Source organism: Panthera onca, chromosome C1 (assembly GCF_046562875.1).
Source record: "Panthera onca isolate mPanOnc1 chromosome C1, mPanOnc1 haplotype 2, whole genome shotgun sequence".
NCBI lineage: Eukaryota > Metazoa > Chordata > Mammalia > Carnivora > Felidae > Panthera > Panthera onca.
Genome location: NC_138346.1, coordinates 13,186,220 through 13,202,855, shown reverse-complemented (window position 1 = coordinate 13,202,855; position 16,636 = coordinate 13,186,220). Strand labels below are relative to the sequence as shown.

General features: G+C 41.7%; 1 protein-coding gene across 5 annotated transcripts in view; it reads left to right on the top strand.

Moving 5' to 3' along the window:
• Positions 1 to 16,636, top strand: part of NYAP2 (neuronal tyrosine-phosphorylated phosphoinositide-3-kinase adaptor 2) — a 254,263-nt gene that overhangs the window by 207,605 nt on the left and 30,022 nt on the right. For all 5 annotated transcript variants that reach the window (XM_078450827.2, XM_078450826.2, XM_060623921.3 and 2 more), the window contains exon 5: positions 2,334 to 2,437. In XM_078450827.2, the coding sequence (XP_078306953.1) occupies positions 2,334 to 2,437 (104 nt within the window). The remainder of the gene's footprint in view (positions 1 to 2,333; positions 2,438 to 16,636) is intronic.

Here is a 16,636-nt window from a genome sequence, read left to right as displayed (position 1 = left end):
TCCAGTGTGACCTCACCTTAGCGCTAGCCCACAGGGTAGTCGGCTAGTAGCCTAAACTGCTGTGTGTAATGTGGATTGAGTGGTTTATACTGCAGTACCTAAGGGGGCTTCGTGAGCTCAGACATGCTCTGGACTGATGTCCAATGGTGGTAAGACAAAGCCTTTGCAGGTCACAATGAAATGGGGAGTCTGTCTGGATTTTGGTACAGCTCAGTCTGTTCCTTAGAGATATCTTTGTCTATGTTTGAAAGAGGCTGGTTAAGTCAGAATCTGAGTGGAAACCTAGAGAAATTAATCCATAGGTACACTAGATAATGTAAAAGGCCTCGAATTGTGTCACTCATCAGATAATCTCTTTAATATAAACTGGAAGAGGACCTTAAGTAAAGAAATATTATTTGCTGTCCTTTCCTAGGAAAAAATAGTGAATTTTCTGATTCCATGTGACTAAATGTGCTACCACAGCAAAGGGATACATGGAAACATTGGCCCCGTTCTAAATACACGTCAACCAGGATTGTGATAGATGCTTTACCCGTTATTTTATATAATAAAAGATGATTTGCTGAGGTATGCAAGGATTTATGCCTCCTGGGAAATGAGATTAACTTCTAAGTTACAGTGATAGTTTATGCCATTGTATGATACTGCTATATTTAAACACCTTTCAAAAGTGGTTGAGTAGACTAGAATCATCTGCATAAAAGTAAGGCAGGGAGAGTTTCCAACCTCATGCCTCCTCTGAAATGGACCCTAGAACATCACAAAGCTTTTGAATGAGAATCACTGCCTTTGTAAGTGGGGAGCTAGGCCTTGAACTCAGGCCTTAAAGCATATTCTACATTACTTGCATTGCCTCCATTTGTTTTTAGGAGTTGCCTTGACCTTTCCTAGGTTAAACTGAGTGTCTTCAGTGAAAGAAAAATGCGTATTAATTGAACACTTACTGCGTGGCCCACACCGACATAAATGCTCAAAGCCACAGCAGGCATTGCAAACACTGTATAAGTGCTAAGGCAGTTTCAGAAGAGAGACTCAGGATGCTTCGCAGTAGGAAGGACTTGCTGAAGTTGGTCTTCGGAAATGGGTAAGACTTAGTCTGACGGAAGTCCACACAAGGGCACACCCTGAGGTGACGGACAGAAGCAGGATCAAATGCAGAAACTGACAGGGGAAGACAGTTGCATGTGCTTTGGGGAGAACAGTGGAAACAGAGTGGATCTGAGCAGATCACAGGAGGCCTCTGAAAATTAGTCAAAGGGGTTTGAAGTTTTTCTCATGAAATATGGAATAATCAGAAAACTTGGAATAAGGTGGGTGGCTTCAAAGTAATTTAGGAAGCTTAGTCTAGGAAAATGGTGTCTAAGTTGGTTTTGAGCAGAGAGATTATGGGGGTCAGCAAGGAGGTTTCCAATATATACATGTGTATGTAAGTATGTGTCGAAATTGGCAGCTTTTCTGGCTAACTGTGTAACTCTATGGAATATCTTTCAGATTAGAGAAAATTCAAATATAGCCCAGACAGAAGCTGGAATATACCTGGCACTCAAAAAGTTACAGCCAATGTAAAAGTCTGTGACAAAAGTATTTTCTTCTCAAACGTCTTCATCTATATTAACATTGAAATTAAGATCCGATCTGTACCCTCTTGGATGAAGGGAACTCTTCCATTCCCAAATTCTAATCTCCAAAGTATCCCATCAATGGCCTGGGAAACTCATTTGAGCTTCTGAAATCGAAGAAGAGTTAGGGGAATGTTTTTATAACTTGGAAAAATACTATCATTATGAAAAATACCAAACGTCTTAGAAGATGGTTGTCAACTTGAAAGTGAATAGAGATAAATTAGAGAAGGACTACCTTTCAGCCCACGCCCCAGGTTCTAGATTTCAAGATTAGAAGAAGGGAAAAAAAAAAAGAGAGACAGAGAGAGAGAAAGGAAGGGAGGGAGAGAGGAAATATTTTGGAGCAGGTAGAAAAGACATTTCAAGACCTCTGGACCAGAGCTGGAGGAAATGTTCATGTCACTTGCTTTTTTTTCCTGAATGGGGCGCTCTATAAAAACTAACCCCAAATGAGGTAAAATGCCTGAGGGAACAAGGCCTCTGCTTGTTCCCTTGGCTCGTTCTTTATTTCCGGGAGCTGAGTGCAAATAAAGCTCGTTTTCAAGTCAGTTGTCTTGAGACTGTCACGACCTGCCAGGTACCAGCAAGCATCTGCAGTATTCAATGCACTGAAAGAGCGCGCTGCAAAACAATACGGGAGCCTGAACGCCATTGGTCGCTGCAGACCCTGCTCAGCTAATACTTTGCCTTTTCCCCTCCTTTTCACAGAAGCGAAAGTAAGCTGCAAATTAGGCCGGTCTGCGTCCACATCAGGTGTGCCCCCTCCATCAGTGACGCCTCTCAGGCAAACCAGTGACCCGCAACAGAGCCAGGTACCATCACCGTTAGCCAATCGTGATTGACTTCGTGTGATGCAACATGCCAGGCGCTTCCACGTCTGTCTGTCCTGTGTTGCCGTAGACAACTCTTGCGTTTGCTTTTATTTTTCTATGTGTGTATGGGTGGAGGGGGTGAGTTGTGGCGGTCTGTGTTCTCATCCGGAAGGGAAAGTCTTTCTTCTCTGTGACTGGTGAAACTTTCTTTGCTGTTTGTTACCAAATCGTTTTTTTGTCTCTGGTTCCCATCATTCTGTAATATTAATGTAGTAAATTTGTACTCTATGTATTGGCTTAGTGGTTATTTTTTTTTTTAAAAAGCTCTTCCTCTCTTCCATGTTTTGTGTACTTTTATACTGTCTCTGAAAATTTATCAACATTTGATAAATTTATCTACTTTGTTTCATGTAGATTTCTTTTTAAATGTTTTGTCTATAACACTTGCACAGATGTTGTCAATGAATTTGTACGTATCTTTCAGCTCTTATCCTATTAGACTGTAATATTTGTGGCCGTTTTGCTTTTATTTCTATTTAGCTTGGAGCATGATTGTAAGACACTGTGGTTATCGATGTCCTTATAAATATTCATATACCAACTCATCTGGGTTGAACATGGCAGCCAGTCTTCTTTCTTAGGCTATAAAGACAAATTGACCGACCAGATAATCTAGATATTTACCAAAAACTGTAGATTAATAGGGCGATCTTTAAATAAATGATTTTCCTCTCTTACACCAACAACATCAGAAATGTTCTCAGAAAGAGAATGTAAGTGTTCATGCATGGTAAATAAGATCTCTATTATCGCTTGGAGAAAAGAGACAAGAAATAAAGGCATAAACTAAAATATCATTTAATCCTTTACAGTAAGAGTATGTTGCTCTGATGTTCACTTGGGTACATGGTTGTCTCTGGGGAATAATCATGACACATAAATGTCTGTGTATAACTCACCCAATAGGAATTCAGTACATTGACTTAATTTGTGAAACTTAATTGTTGTTAGTGTTAAGTATTACGGGTGTTAAATAGGATAATGTCGTCCTGGAGTGATTTCTCTCCACTTCCCAGCTTTAATCTTTGCATTCATAAAACTCTTCTGAAATAGTAAATTATAAAACTAGTGAGGGTACCTCCATGGGAACTGTCCGTTACTGATTAGCAAATTACATATTCATCAATTATTTAAAATGTCAAGCGATTTTAAAAACATAACTAAGCAGAATAATTGCATTTTTTTTCTAGGGGGAGACATGGTGCTGTTTAGTTTTTGGTCTGGCTTAAATGTGCACAGGATTTGATTTATGAATCTATGAGTTATCTATAAACACGAGAGGTGAGAGGCTTCTCTCAAGGGCATCTCAAGTGTCATTTAGATTTCTTTGTGTCTTAATTTAAAATGTTAAATGCTTTCATAACTAAATGTATCCAGCTCAAACACTTTGGGGGTAAAAAAAAAGAAGAAACAATAGGACAAGGAATTAATAAATAAATAATGTAATTAACCTCACTGAGATAAAATTAGTTTCTTAGTTGATTCAGAGCTATTTCAAAAAATTACATTTACTGATATTTAAAAATTTAAAAATTGAATCCAGAAAGGGGAGAAATTTAGCTGTCAGGAGATTGCATTAATATAAATGATTTTCCAAGGACATGTACCTTGCTATGACATTACCCTCAGTATCACGGGGAGGTTTTGTGTTCTTTGTTTTGTTTTGCTTTTTTTCCTAATTACCTTTATAGTTGCTTCATCCTAAACCCCTTTAATTGTAAGGGTCCCTGGGTTAAAATGATAGCAGTTTCCTGGGATAAACTTCTGAAATAAAAACAAGACAGGATTTTTGTGCTTTCGCATTACCAACTCTTTATTCACCTGATGGCATACTCTTTATTCTTCAAAATATAGCAACATGAGAAAGCCCCAACCAGCAGAAATTCTGGCCCACATCCATATGGTAGATAGGCTGTCAGGGCTCTGGACTAGAAGGCTAGCCTCTGAGACTCTCTTCTGTGGCTTGTGACTGGTTGTAGTATTTGCCTGTTCTTGTACTAAAGAAGTAAATACGGCTCAGAAGATCCTTGCTTTGCATTCCTATGACTTAGGACTAAAGTCAATGGTTACCTGTTGAGGATCTCTTCTCACCCAGTTCTCAGACCCTCGACTGAGATGTCTAAGTAACAACCCTTTGTTGTGTTGATGACACTGCCCTTTGTTCAGTAACCCAAGGCGGGTGTTGACTTGTTGACTGTAAGAGTGAATATTCATACACCAACTAGGCTATGCAACACCTACCATTATCAAATAAATATTCCCCCCCCCCCCACTTTGGATACCAGGATTCCCAGTAATTATTTAATAACAGAATGTGTAATAAGAGATGAATCCACCTCTCGTTAGAAAATCATGGAAAACCACGTGATCTCTTTCAAACAAACAAAAGCAATCACCAATCCCTAAAATAATTCCAATGGGTGCTTATGAGCTGAGAAAGTTGGCTTTAGGATGCCTGTGCCATTTCAGCCATATTAAGGGGCATTACCGTTCCTAGAGAAGGCACTGTGCTTTCTTTCAGATTGTTCATATCTGATCCCTTTTCCATTTCTTCAGTAAAAGCTTTTGACTTGCCATTACATGTCATGGTAGGAGCTTTCTCAGAAGTACTGCAAGAAGGGGATGTGGAAGTGCCTGATACTGCTCCAGCAGAAAAATACAGAGGTGCCCACAGTGGCCCTCCAGGCCTAGGCCAATAATGACTGTTCACCCCCAAAGAATCTAGAGACAGTCCTTAACTGACTGAGCTACAGAGGAGCCTAGGGCCAACAGTGACTGTCTACCGTCGGCATTTGTGTGCCAACAAAGGTCAAGATAACATTGCTTGATTTTGTAATCTTTTGGTCTCAGGTAACTACAGCAGAGGCAAGATTTGTAGAAATACATAATCTTATCTGACTGGAAGTTCAAAAGACGTAAGTTAAAATGTAAAGCTCAGGAAAGAAGTGAGTTGTAAAGCATGTAGAGTCCAATATTCTTTGAAATTCAGAGAGATGAAAACACATTACTTTCTTTGTGAATTCACTCCAGAATGAGTAGACTAGACAAGGGGCAGGAATTTTATTGCCACGAAGCCGCATATTTTGGCATTTGTCTGAATGTAGATCTTTGGAAATTAAACCGAACTTCTGTGCCTCCTATGAAAAAATAAAACCTTTTCTTTTCCTTAGTTATAAAAGCAAAACTGTCTAGTGGTCACATTGAACTTGGAGCACATGTAACTTTCTCTTTTTTCCTTATATAATAAAGTGGAAAGCCATGTGTTCAGAAGAAAGGGGGCGGCCACCTTTGTAGACAGTAGAAAGGGGAGTTCATGTCATGCCCCTGATTCGGCCGAGAACAAGCCTACCTCTGGGAATGGGACCCCCATTCCATTGGCAATCATACCATCTGTGGTCTTGCTGCAGCAGGTGATGGGACAGCCGCTAATGCTCTTGGCCACATGAGAGCCATGCTTTCTTTCAAGAAGGGTGCCGCGAGGCTGTGTCTCTAAACAGAAGTGCCAGTTTTCCTTGGAAAAATGTTCCCAAAGAACGTTTATATTTGTGTTTCAAGGAAGGAAGGAGATGAGCACCACACCCTCCACTGTCCACACACTCACACAAATACACACATGCGGACGCGCTCGCACACGCACGTACACACGCACGTAGACACTGACATTTACATACACTTACGCTCCGTGATACACACAGACTCTCACACACTCACGTGTACATATACATACTTGCTCACACTTGCACACTCAATCACTTGTGAATGTACCCACTTCACATTTGTTAGGTAACACATCCCCGTGTCAAATCAGAGAATCCCAGAGTAGTGATCACATCACATCACATCACATCACAGCATCACATCGCCATAACAGTGATCTAAGTGTTGAAATGAGACTTCACCTTCTCCCTGAGGCTGGCTAGTTGATCTTTCTAACCTGGATTATCTCTGATGATCCTTGATCTTGGGGAGGGGTTGGGAAAAGGCTGTCTGTACTGTCCTTTGGACATACATTTCAAAGGCTGACAGACCCAAATCTCTTTGGAAATTTCACAGTCACCTCTGAAGCCATTATCTCTTGTTCTGTGGGCCCTCTGTGCCATGACAGATGCCTCTTCACTACCTAGGACAGGCCTCACCCCGGCGTCTTTTCTGTGTCCTCACAAGCTGTTAGCCGGGCAAGCACCCCAGGTCCATTCAGCCTGCCCCTTCAGTATGATTTCTCAAACATTTATTCCTTTCAGTGCCAGTCCTCTGGACCCTTTCCAAGCTCCTAACATCCTCTTTCGATATTTGATGATCCTGCTGGGGCGTAATGAGAGCCAGCCTGGGCTGACTGCAGAGTAGAACATGTTCTCTTTCCTCATGGATGCCATAGCTACGTCTGCAAGCCAGCATCAGGCCAGCTTTTCTCTTCTAGAAAGAGCATGTTGGGGTGGCCAAAGCTTGGCACATGTCCAGCATGTGTTCTGGCCATGCCTGGATGTCAAAGTTATTTTTGAGATACCCTTATAAAAAAAGGAAATTAAATCATTCAAAGATACGGATTAGGGATCAGTATATATGATTCTGTGCCCAATTCAGGGGCATAGCTCTAATGGCCAGCACACTGTGTGAGAATCATTGATCTTTGCTGACTCACAAAGTTTCTCCCTTGATAAATGTCGCTCTATATATGTCCTTGAAAAAATGTTTTTCTCACACAATCTAACACTGACCCTTTCCTTAATTTTCTACCTCCGATGCAGTGGGATGTGTTGATTGGCCCCACAGTCTCAGTAATGCTTTGTCTTAAAGCTTTGAGAAGATCACCACTCTGTCTCAGGGTCTCTGTCAGTTCTGGGCTTTCATTTAATTTTCCAGATAGTCAGAACATCTGCACATAGAACTTGTCGGAGCCTGAAAAGCATAAGGAAGGTGAAAGACAAAGGGAGGCCGAGTATATTAACATAAATACTCAAACTAGGACGTGGGAATTCTGATTCCATCCACTCAATGCCTACCTACATCTCTGAATAATGTAACCTTAAAGGATATGTTCTAATTTAACTTCACCTTCAATACATGGGAGCAAGTAGAAAAATAGAAGAAACAAACGCTAAGAATAAAGAAGCCTTAATGATGCTTTCTCCTTAGAATTTCCATGCCACCATTAGCATGGATGTGGCTTGTTTTGCCAAGACTATACATCCTTTATTCTGGCGTTAAGCCTTATAGACCTAGAACATATGTATTAAGAGGTTTCATCTGATCAGTTGTATATATATTTTCAAATGTTTGCTATCTAGAAGCTGAAGTCTTATGGTGGGTGGGAGGGAACAGTGTTAGGCAAGGAGGGAACAGAATATGGCCTGTGCCACCCCAACTTAACACAAGAAAGGGGTCCTTTTCCGGCATCTCTTTTTCAAATGTTGAACAAACTTTTGTTGTTGTTGTTGTTAAGACCCTGTGACTATTCCAGTTACTCTTATGAGACCTGATCCGAGAGAATGTTCTGCATTGTCTTTGTACTTTACACAGCTGATTCGATTGTATGCTCATTATTACAGTGCATGATGGGAATGGGGGAAAGGCAGAAACAGAACACACAACCAAGCAGCAAATGTTGAACTCACTTCATTAACACATAGCTTCCCACCACAGAGTTTCCTTCAGGCCATGGGATAGATTTTACAATGACTCCTATTGTTTGCTTCATTCTGCATACAAATTGACTGACATGTATTTCCAAATATGTAAAAACTCAACAAGGATACTTGAAAAACCCTGCTACCTTTACAAGGCAACCATCATCACGCTGGAGAAGGGTTTACCTGTACTAAGTTAAAATTGTAAAATAAAGTGTTATGTTAACAAAGATTATGTTACAAAGAAATTATAGTTATTTGTTATAATAATGATATTTACTGAAGAGATTGGACCTAGCCCTGTGAAATGTGGAATAAATTCATATTATAATTAAAAATGTCAGTGTTTATATTGATCTCTTGCCATGCATTATGGCAAAAGTGCATTACAATAATGCAGGTGTCCAAAAGCAAAAACAAACAAACAAAAAGCATTATCTTATGTGTGCTCTCAATAATCCTGTCTGATTGCTTTATATAAATATTAGGCTTTAGTACCCTATAAGACTCTCTACAATTGTTTTCATGTTTAAAGAAAAAAAAACCCAAAATTTTGTTGTTACTTTTAAGTAATAGACAAATCCAGTAATATGTTTAATGAAATATTGGCATTATTTGGTTTCCACTTTTATACAAAGAATTCAAGGAGCAGGGACTCCGATTGCTTTTCACAACACACTACAGTATAGCTCAGAAATCTGACCTGTTATTCAGACATCATCCTGTGTTAACTTTTGTATATTTCAGGCGGCAAAATATTCGGAAATCATCTTTTAGAGAGCAGTATTCTCATGAGCAGTCTCGCAGTCACTCCATTATTGAATAGGATGAACTGAAACAAATGTATCCCCGTGCCCTTCTGCCAACCCCTGACCCCCACACATATAATCTTGCCATTTATTCCTTTAGAATAGGAGGCAGAGTGTACCAAATGAGGACGTTCTAGAAGAAGTCAGGAACCAACTGACACAGAGAGGTGGGGATGGGGACAAAGGGACTGTGAGATTGTACACCCTCTGACTGCCGGAGTCCCTGATATGTGTGTGTGTATCCTCAGCATCAGAGTTGATGACCCCACCCACCAGAGCCCACCAGAGCTGCAGGTAGAAGTGCGAAGTATCTAAAGTCTATAGCCAGCATCCTTGAACTCGTGGAAAAGACCAAACATTCATTGTTCGGATTTCTTCAGTGAGGTTTAGCATGACGAAAGCCACGTGCCGCTTATTGCCATCTCTGATGTGTTTATTGTATTCCAGGACTGTTCTGAGAGCTTCCCCACATCACCGCAGGCAAGCTCTCAACAGTTCAACCAGTGGGTACCATTGCCATCCCACATTACAACTGAGGTACTCAAGTACCTTGTCCAAGTTTCGGACCTGTTAGATGTCAGTCTGTGATCTTAGCTACTCAGCTGGATGAAAACCTGAGCTTTTGAGGTGGATTCGATTAGATTATGACTATTAGACTCTTGAATCCACCAATTAGTGGCTTGTGACCTTGAAGACATTGTTCAACTTTCCGGAGTCTGTTTTCTTATCCGTAAAATGGGCGCGGTGTTACCTGCCTGGTATAGCTGATGTTGTTGTTGTTGTTGAGGATTAATGAGATAGCATATGTAGGGAAAGTCTGGGATAGACAGACACAAACTGCTAGAAAAATACTCATTCTTTCTCTTTTCCCGTATAGCTTTTCCTTCTTCCGAAGAGTCAACTTTCCTGCTTGCTAGAAAATTCTAAGTGGGAGAGTCATTCTAATCCGTGGGATTCCGAAGGGGATGGGCACAGAGGGAATGGTTGCATCCACCCTGTGGACCTTGCACAGAACTGCTAGTTCGTGATAATAAGAAAAGGCAGACAGACCCTTAGTCAGTTTTATTACTGATTTTAAATTCTCTGGACAGTGCCTCTGTCTCCCTCTTGCCAAGCTTCTGAGCTGAATTGGTTTTTCCCACCCCCTCCTTGGTGTACTTGATATGACTGGATTCATCGTTCCTTTTCCAAATAGGAAATTAGGTACTCGGTGATTCACTACACAACAGGAGTCCGCATTGGGCATTTCTTCCTACCTTATCAGTCTCATGTGTGCCTTGGAAGCCAAGTGAGTAGAAACCAACTAAGGCTATCGTCTCAGAATTCCACCTGCCCCCAGTACCACTTTGCTCTCCTATTTGAGTTCAAGTATGAATGAACGTGAGGAAAATGTTCCGACTGCTGAGGAAGCCATTACTTGCTGGGGCCAGGACGACGGGTATATATAGAGAAACAGGTTAAGCTCGTTACGTACTTCCACACTTAAAGCTTTCCCAGACCATGGTTTCAAGCACCTGACTTCTAACCCTCGTCTTGCAGAGGGAACGTGTGCCAAGACTAGTCCAGATACATGGGGTCGGATGGCACCATTTTGTATTTCTTTTCTTTTTATGCTTATTTATATTTGAGGTGAAAGGAGACAGAGCGCAAGCAGGGGAGGGGCAGAGAGAGGGGGAGACACAGAATCCGAAGCCGGCTCTCCGAAGCCGGCTCCGGGCTCCGAGCCGTCAGCCCAGAGCCCGACGCGGGGCTCGAACTCACGGACCACGAGATCGTGACCTGAGCTGAAGTCGGACGCTTAACCCACTGAGCCACCCAGGTGCCCCACCATGTTGTATTTCTTCAGCCAGGTCACAGACAGTGGAATCAATATTGTTTAGTCCTTTCTAGCTTCCTTTATTCCTCTTTAAACGCCCAGGGTGTCCTTCTTTACTAAACTAACGATAACATGGATGTGTCCGGGAAAGTAAAGCCGACGATTTTAAATCACATCAGTCCCTTCAGTTTATTCCAGGTGTTTTCAAGCTGATCTTTCAAGTCCCCAATTTCGTGTCAATTTTTATTCAACAATTGGAAAATAGAAAGTCGGGGGTGGGGGCGCTGCCGAAAATATTTCACTGCTAGACTTATTCCAAATGTCCGGTATACTTAAAAGTGAGGCTTTGGCTCAGTCTAGAGAAGAAATGATCAATTTATCATGGTAGAGCTTGTGGGAGTTGTATACAAATAGATAGCCTTTGAAGGACCATTAAGGCTTTACAGATTGATAGCTCCGTTTGAGAGCTAAATGCTATGGTGGTGTTTTGCTGCCAGTTGTTAGCGGAAGTCCACAGAAACCGTCATCATGGACTTTAACTACTGAAACGAGTAGCAGGCTTTGGATGGGGCTGGCCCATCTAACGTGGGGAAAGTACTGTAACGTGAGGCGGACCCATAGCGCCACCTAGCGTCCAGGGCGTGCTTTGCAATCTGTACTTGGGTTCTAAAAATAAATGAATCCAACAAAACTGCTTTATGACAGAGAAAATATGCTGTTTGCGATAATAACCATAATGCTTGTAAGAACCCACAATGAATACTTTTGATATTTGTTTTGGGTAATGTTCATGACTTTAGTGTTGCAATTTTAGGTTATCTAACTTAAAAAAATTTTTTTAATGCTTATTTATTTTTGAGAGAGAGAGACAGAGACAGAGCACGAGTAGAGGAGGGCCAGAGAGAATGAAGGAGACTCAGAATCTGAATCAGGCTCCAGGCTCGGAGCTGTTCTCACAGAGCCCGAGACGGGGCATGACATGGGGTCATGAGATCATGACCTGAGCCAAAGTCAGACGCTTAAACCTACCGCCAGCCAGGCGTCCCTAGGTTATCTAACTTTTAAATATACCTTTCTGTACTTTTGTGGGGAGAGGTATGACAAACCACGGCCAGTGATCTCTGAATGTTGTGCATCATTTATGATGAGATGCAGGCATTTTCATTAGGACTTATGACCTCTTCTGTGCGTTGTAATTTTCTCAATCCAACCTGAGCCTCTTGGAAAGGAGATCATTTTTCCTATATTGCATTCTGAAAAGAAAGCTAGCAGAGAAAACTCGACTGGCTGAATGAAAGAATTCCTGTTGATTGCTTTTGTTTATCATGAACATATTTGAAACATATCACTTAGGATTCTTTTCTGAAAAGAGAAGCCTCCCTAACTAGTGGGTAAAATTACCTCCAACTTAAATTGCATGTAGATTAGGAGGAAACCTTTATGCTACATTAATGTCCGGTTGGGTTATACTACCCTAGACTCAATAAATACACCCACATTATGAATGCCTTAGTCAAGAAGCATTAGAAATCTTTCCTTTTCCCACCACTTTCTGTTCTTCATCTATGGGCAAATTGTTGTTCTCTGTTCTGTACTGCAAATAAACATTATCTTTCTGGTTGAAAGCATCTTCTCCAAAGAAAGTCAATTTGTAAAATGGCTTTTGTTGAAGAGCATCTGGGTGGCTCAGTCAGTTAACTGTCTGACTTCAGCTCAGGTCATGATCTCACAGCTTGTGAGTTTGAGTCCCACATTGGGCTCTGTGCTGACAGCTTGGAGCCTAGAGCCTGCTTCGGATTTTGTGTCTCTGTCTCTCTCTGCCCCTCCCCCACTCATGCTCTGTCTCTCTGTCTGGATGTCTCTCAAAAATAAACATTAAAAATTTTTTTTAATAAATAAATAAAACGGCTTTTGTTGAGCGCCTACTATATGCTCGGCACAGTGTTCAAGATGTTTTATTACCTAATTTTATTCTCACAACCTACATATGCAGTAGATAACATTATCCCCCATTTCACTGATGGGAAAACCAAGGCTAGAGAGTATGTCACCTGTTGAAGGTCTCATTGCTAGTAGTGGCTACGTGGACAGGAGGTATGAGCCCTGGTGGTTCTGTCTACTACATGTTTGTTTTCTTTTCTACCAGAAATAGCTGCCCTTCTGAATGTGCTCTCTTTGTAAAACCCACCTTCCTTCATTTCTATTAAGGTCATTCATTGATTTATTTAATCATTCTTTGATTTTCCTGGGTCTTGCCTTTGAACCTCTCTAGATTAAGAGCTAGCATAACAGAGGGGCAAACTCAACTAAGACTTCAACTGAACAAGGTACCACCTCAGAGCAGGATCTCCAAGAGTGAAGCAAGGCTGGGAATGTAGCCCCTGGGAGGAGGCTCGATGGGATTGACTGTTTCATTCTCTTATGGACCGTGGATTGCTGTTGAGAGAAACCTGCCGTGGAAGTGTGGGTGCGTGTGCGTGAGTGTGTGCACGTGCACAAGTAGGAACACGGACACCTGAGCATATCTTATTCTTTGCACACACTGAAAAGAAAATGCACCCCTTCACACACATGCACACGTACACACAGCTTCTAGAGCACTGATGTAGATTTAACCAACAGCACACAAAAGACAAATAATGTATTCACCATGATTTATCCAGCTTCTGGGCTTCCACGGGGAATCTGTGAACAGACACTTTAAAGGGGGAGGAAGCAACCAGACTGTCACTTCAAAGCCTTTGTTTCCTAAAATAAATGCTGCATTAGAGGTAGTTAATAATCCCTAGTTGTCAGCTATTTTGACAGGGATCGTATTTGGAATACTGAATTTAATGACTTAGTTCCCAGGAAATGCGGAAGTTACTTGAAGGGCCACAAGGTGTCAAGAGGGATCATATCCAGCCCAGTCACCTTTGCCCATGAAAGCGCTGAGGCTCTTCGGGAGTAGCCTTTGCAGTCAGTCACTTCTCCTTCAGGATGCAATCTAGAGAGGAACCCAAACTGTGCTGTCGCTTGACCGATGCTAACAAATAATGAAACAAGGAACCTTTGGAGAAGTCTTGCATTGGAAGCACTTAACATCCATGGTTGCTTTTCCCAGACCTCGTGGAATTTCCAGGTCTTTTGATTTCTACATCCATATGAAATGAGATAATGAATGTAAAATGACATTTTAAGCTAGAATATTTGAATGTAAATGCTTATTTTCAATCATTTATTATTTAACACGTAGCCCCCCCCCCCTTTTTTTTAACATTTAACTTTGAGCAAAGAAGTGCAAGGCACTGTCCGGTAGCCTTAGGGGGGAACAGGACAGGCCACAGGACAGGAGAGCAGGAGACGGCAAGACTGGGGCCGCTCCAAACGCTCTAGGTTCTGGCTTCTCTCAGACCCAAAGGTGTCTTGGAGAGTGATCATGAGGTTTTATGACAGGTTCATCCTTTTCCCCAATGGGTGACCATTCTCTCGACTTGTCCCCATATCTAGCCTCCACGCCACAAGAGACTATGTGTTGACTCCTCAGTGTAAAATTCTGTAAAGTGTGCCCATTGCTTACAGGATGGACGATAAAGGGCTTTGCCTGGATTTCAAGACCTGTATGATCGGCCCTGGTCTTTCTGTCCACCTTCATTCTCCAGCACCCTATCTGGTCCATCTCATGCCTAACTACATACCCTGCACGGTTCTTTCTCACTTTCAAATGTCCCAGGGATGCCTCCAAGATTTGCCTAACATTTACTTCTTCTTGGAACACCCTCCCTAATCTTGGGGTCCTGGAAACCAGTGCTTATCTGTACATCAAACCTGGAATCGGTGTGAGAGCACAGATAGCTGTGAATAGGGTTGTGATGGCTCCTAGACATAGGGTGAGAGTTTGAATGGTTGTGGTCTCCGACCACAACCCTCCCAGGCACATCTCCCATCCCCATATCTCCCTGTACTTTGTACTTACTACGCCTTATTTTTATATAAAGTAAAGGGGAGAGTGTTCGGGTTCAGAGCCGACGGCCGAGAAAGAATTCTTGAGACATCTTTGGTGCAAAAAGGTGGTTTTATTAAAGCACAGAGACAGGACCCATGGGCAGAAAGAGCTGCCCAGGGATTATGAGGAGTGACTGATTATACACTTGCAGGTTGGGAGGGGGTTAGGGATAGAATAAGTCTTTAAGGTATTTTGGAAACAAGGTTTCCAGGACCTTGAGGGGCTAGCTGCTGTTAGGAAAAGGTCATTTATTACTGTTGAGTAAAAACTCAGTCATGAGACCCTTCAGATGTATATCAGGGGGCCATAAGCTTGGAGTATGATTGCTGATTGCCAATCTATAACTTAGGGGGTAGAGATAAAGGAAGTTTCCAAAGGAGGTTTTATATGTTAAAATAGACTCAGGGGATCCTGGAGGGTCGAGATAATGTTAAGCTAAGATTGCTTTTGCCCCTAGCAAAGTGTCATCATCCAAGTAGCTGAGTTCCTAGAGGAAGGTCTGTCTGCCTGTCTCAAGGACTTGTCAGCAGGCTGTGAGTTGTATGGAAATTTATTTATTTTTTTTCTTCTGCCTTTGTTTCCCACATCCTAAAGGAGAACATTGTCTGAGGATGTTAGCCTCTGTTCTGATACCCGGAAAAAGCAATCTGGGGAAAGGTCAGGTTAGAAAGATTCCTTTGCTATCAGAGTTTTCAATTTGCAGTTGTGGATTGGAAATTACAAAGAGGAGGCTATACCATGTCACGTTTCTCAAATATATTTGACCATGGAACCCTCCCCCCCTCCTTTTTTTTTCATTTTTCCAAAGAGCCTCTTTTTTAATTCCAAAGATGCAGATTATAAGTGTCTGGCTCTTTAAGGGCTGGGGTGTATATTTTCATCTTAGAAATCTCTAGTCGTCTTGTACATACTGAATGAATAAATTAATGCTACAGGTGGAAACAGATAAGCATCTCATTGTAAAGCTGTTATAATAATTTGCAGAAGCATTCGGGCTCCTGACAGGTGGCTCTGCGCATAGTCCTGACATATGCCCACCTCCATCAGTTTACTGTTTTTACCTGCTGGTGGAGGATGAGACACAACTAAATGTTAGAGAAGAGATTTAAAATTCAAGGGCCACCGAGGGAGATAAAACAACGACTGCAATTCACAGGAAAAGGGAAATACCTATTAAATTCATTCCTAAAATTTTTCTTTCTTTCTTTCTTTCTTTCTTTCTTTCTTTCTTTCTTTCTTTCTTTCTTCTTTCTCTTTCTTTCTTTCTTTCTTTCTTTCTTTTTAAAGCAGCTTTATTAATACAAGGAGGGACAGTATGTCATGGGGCCCATTTTAGAAAACTAGTAAACTTTAATGATGCAAGAATATATTTAGGACAGAACAGAAACTGGGATTGGAGGAAATTAAGACCTTTATGGTCCCTCATGGAAGCGATTATGAAGCTCTCTCCCCACAAATGGTTCACTCTGAAATTTTATTTTTTTAAAATAACACAAAGCTTACATAACGTTTACACTTCTGACACCTGCCACATTGTGTGTTCATCTATTCACATTCTGATGTGTGGAAGGTTTTCCCCCACACCACCGAGCAATTCTTCAACACCAGCTGGGTATCCTATGACTTAACTCAATTCTGACTGCAGATAACTCAATTATCTGCCTGCGGATGGCACCAGATCCCACAGGTCAAGGGCTTGGCTCTACAAGACTGGCCCCACCTCAGATGCCATAACGGAAAGTCCAGGTTGTCACTCTGCTTCTGACCAACTGGCTCTAAATCTGAGGTTCCCACGACCCCCTCCTTGGGTTCAGGCATTTGGCTGAAGAGGCTCACAGAACTTAGAGAAACCTTTTACTTACTAGATCACTGGGTCATTATGAAAGAATATAAATCAGGATGAGT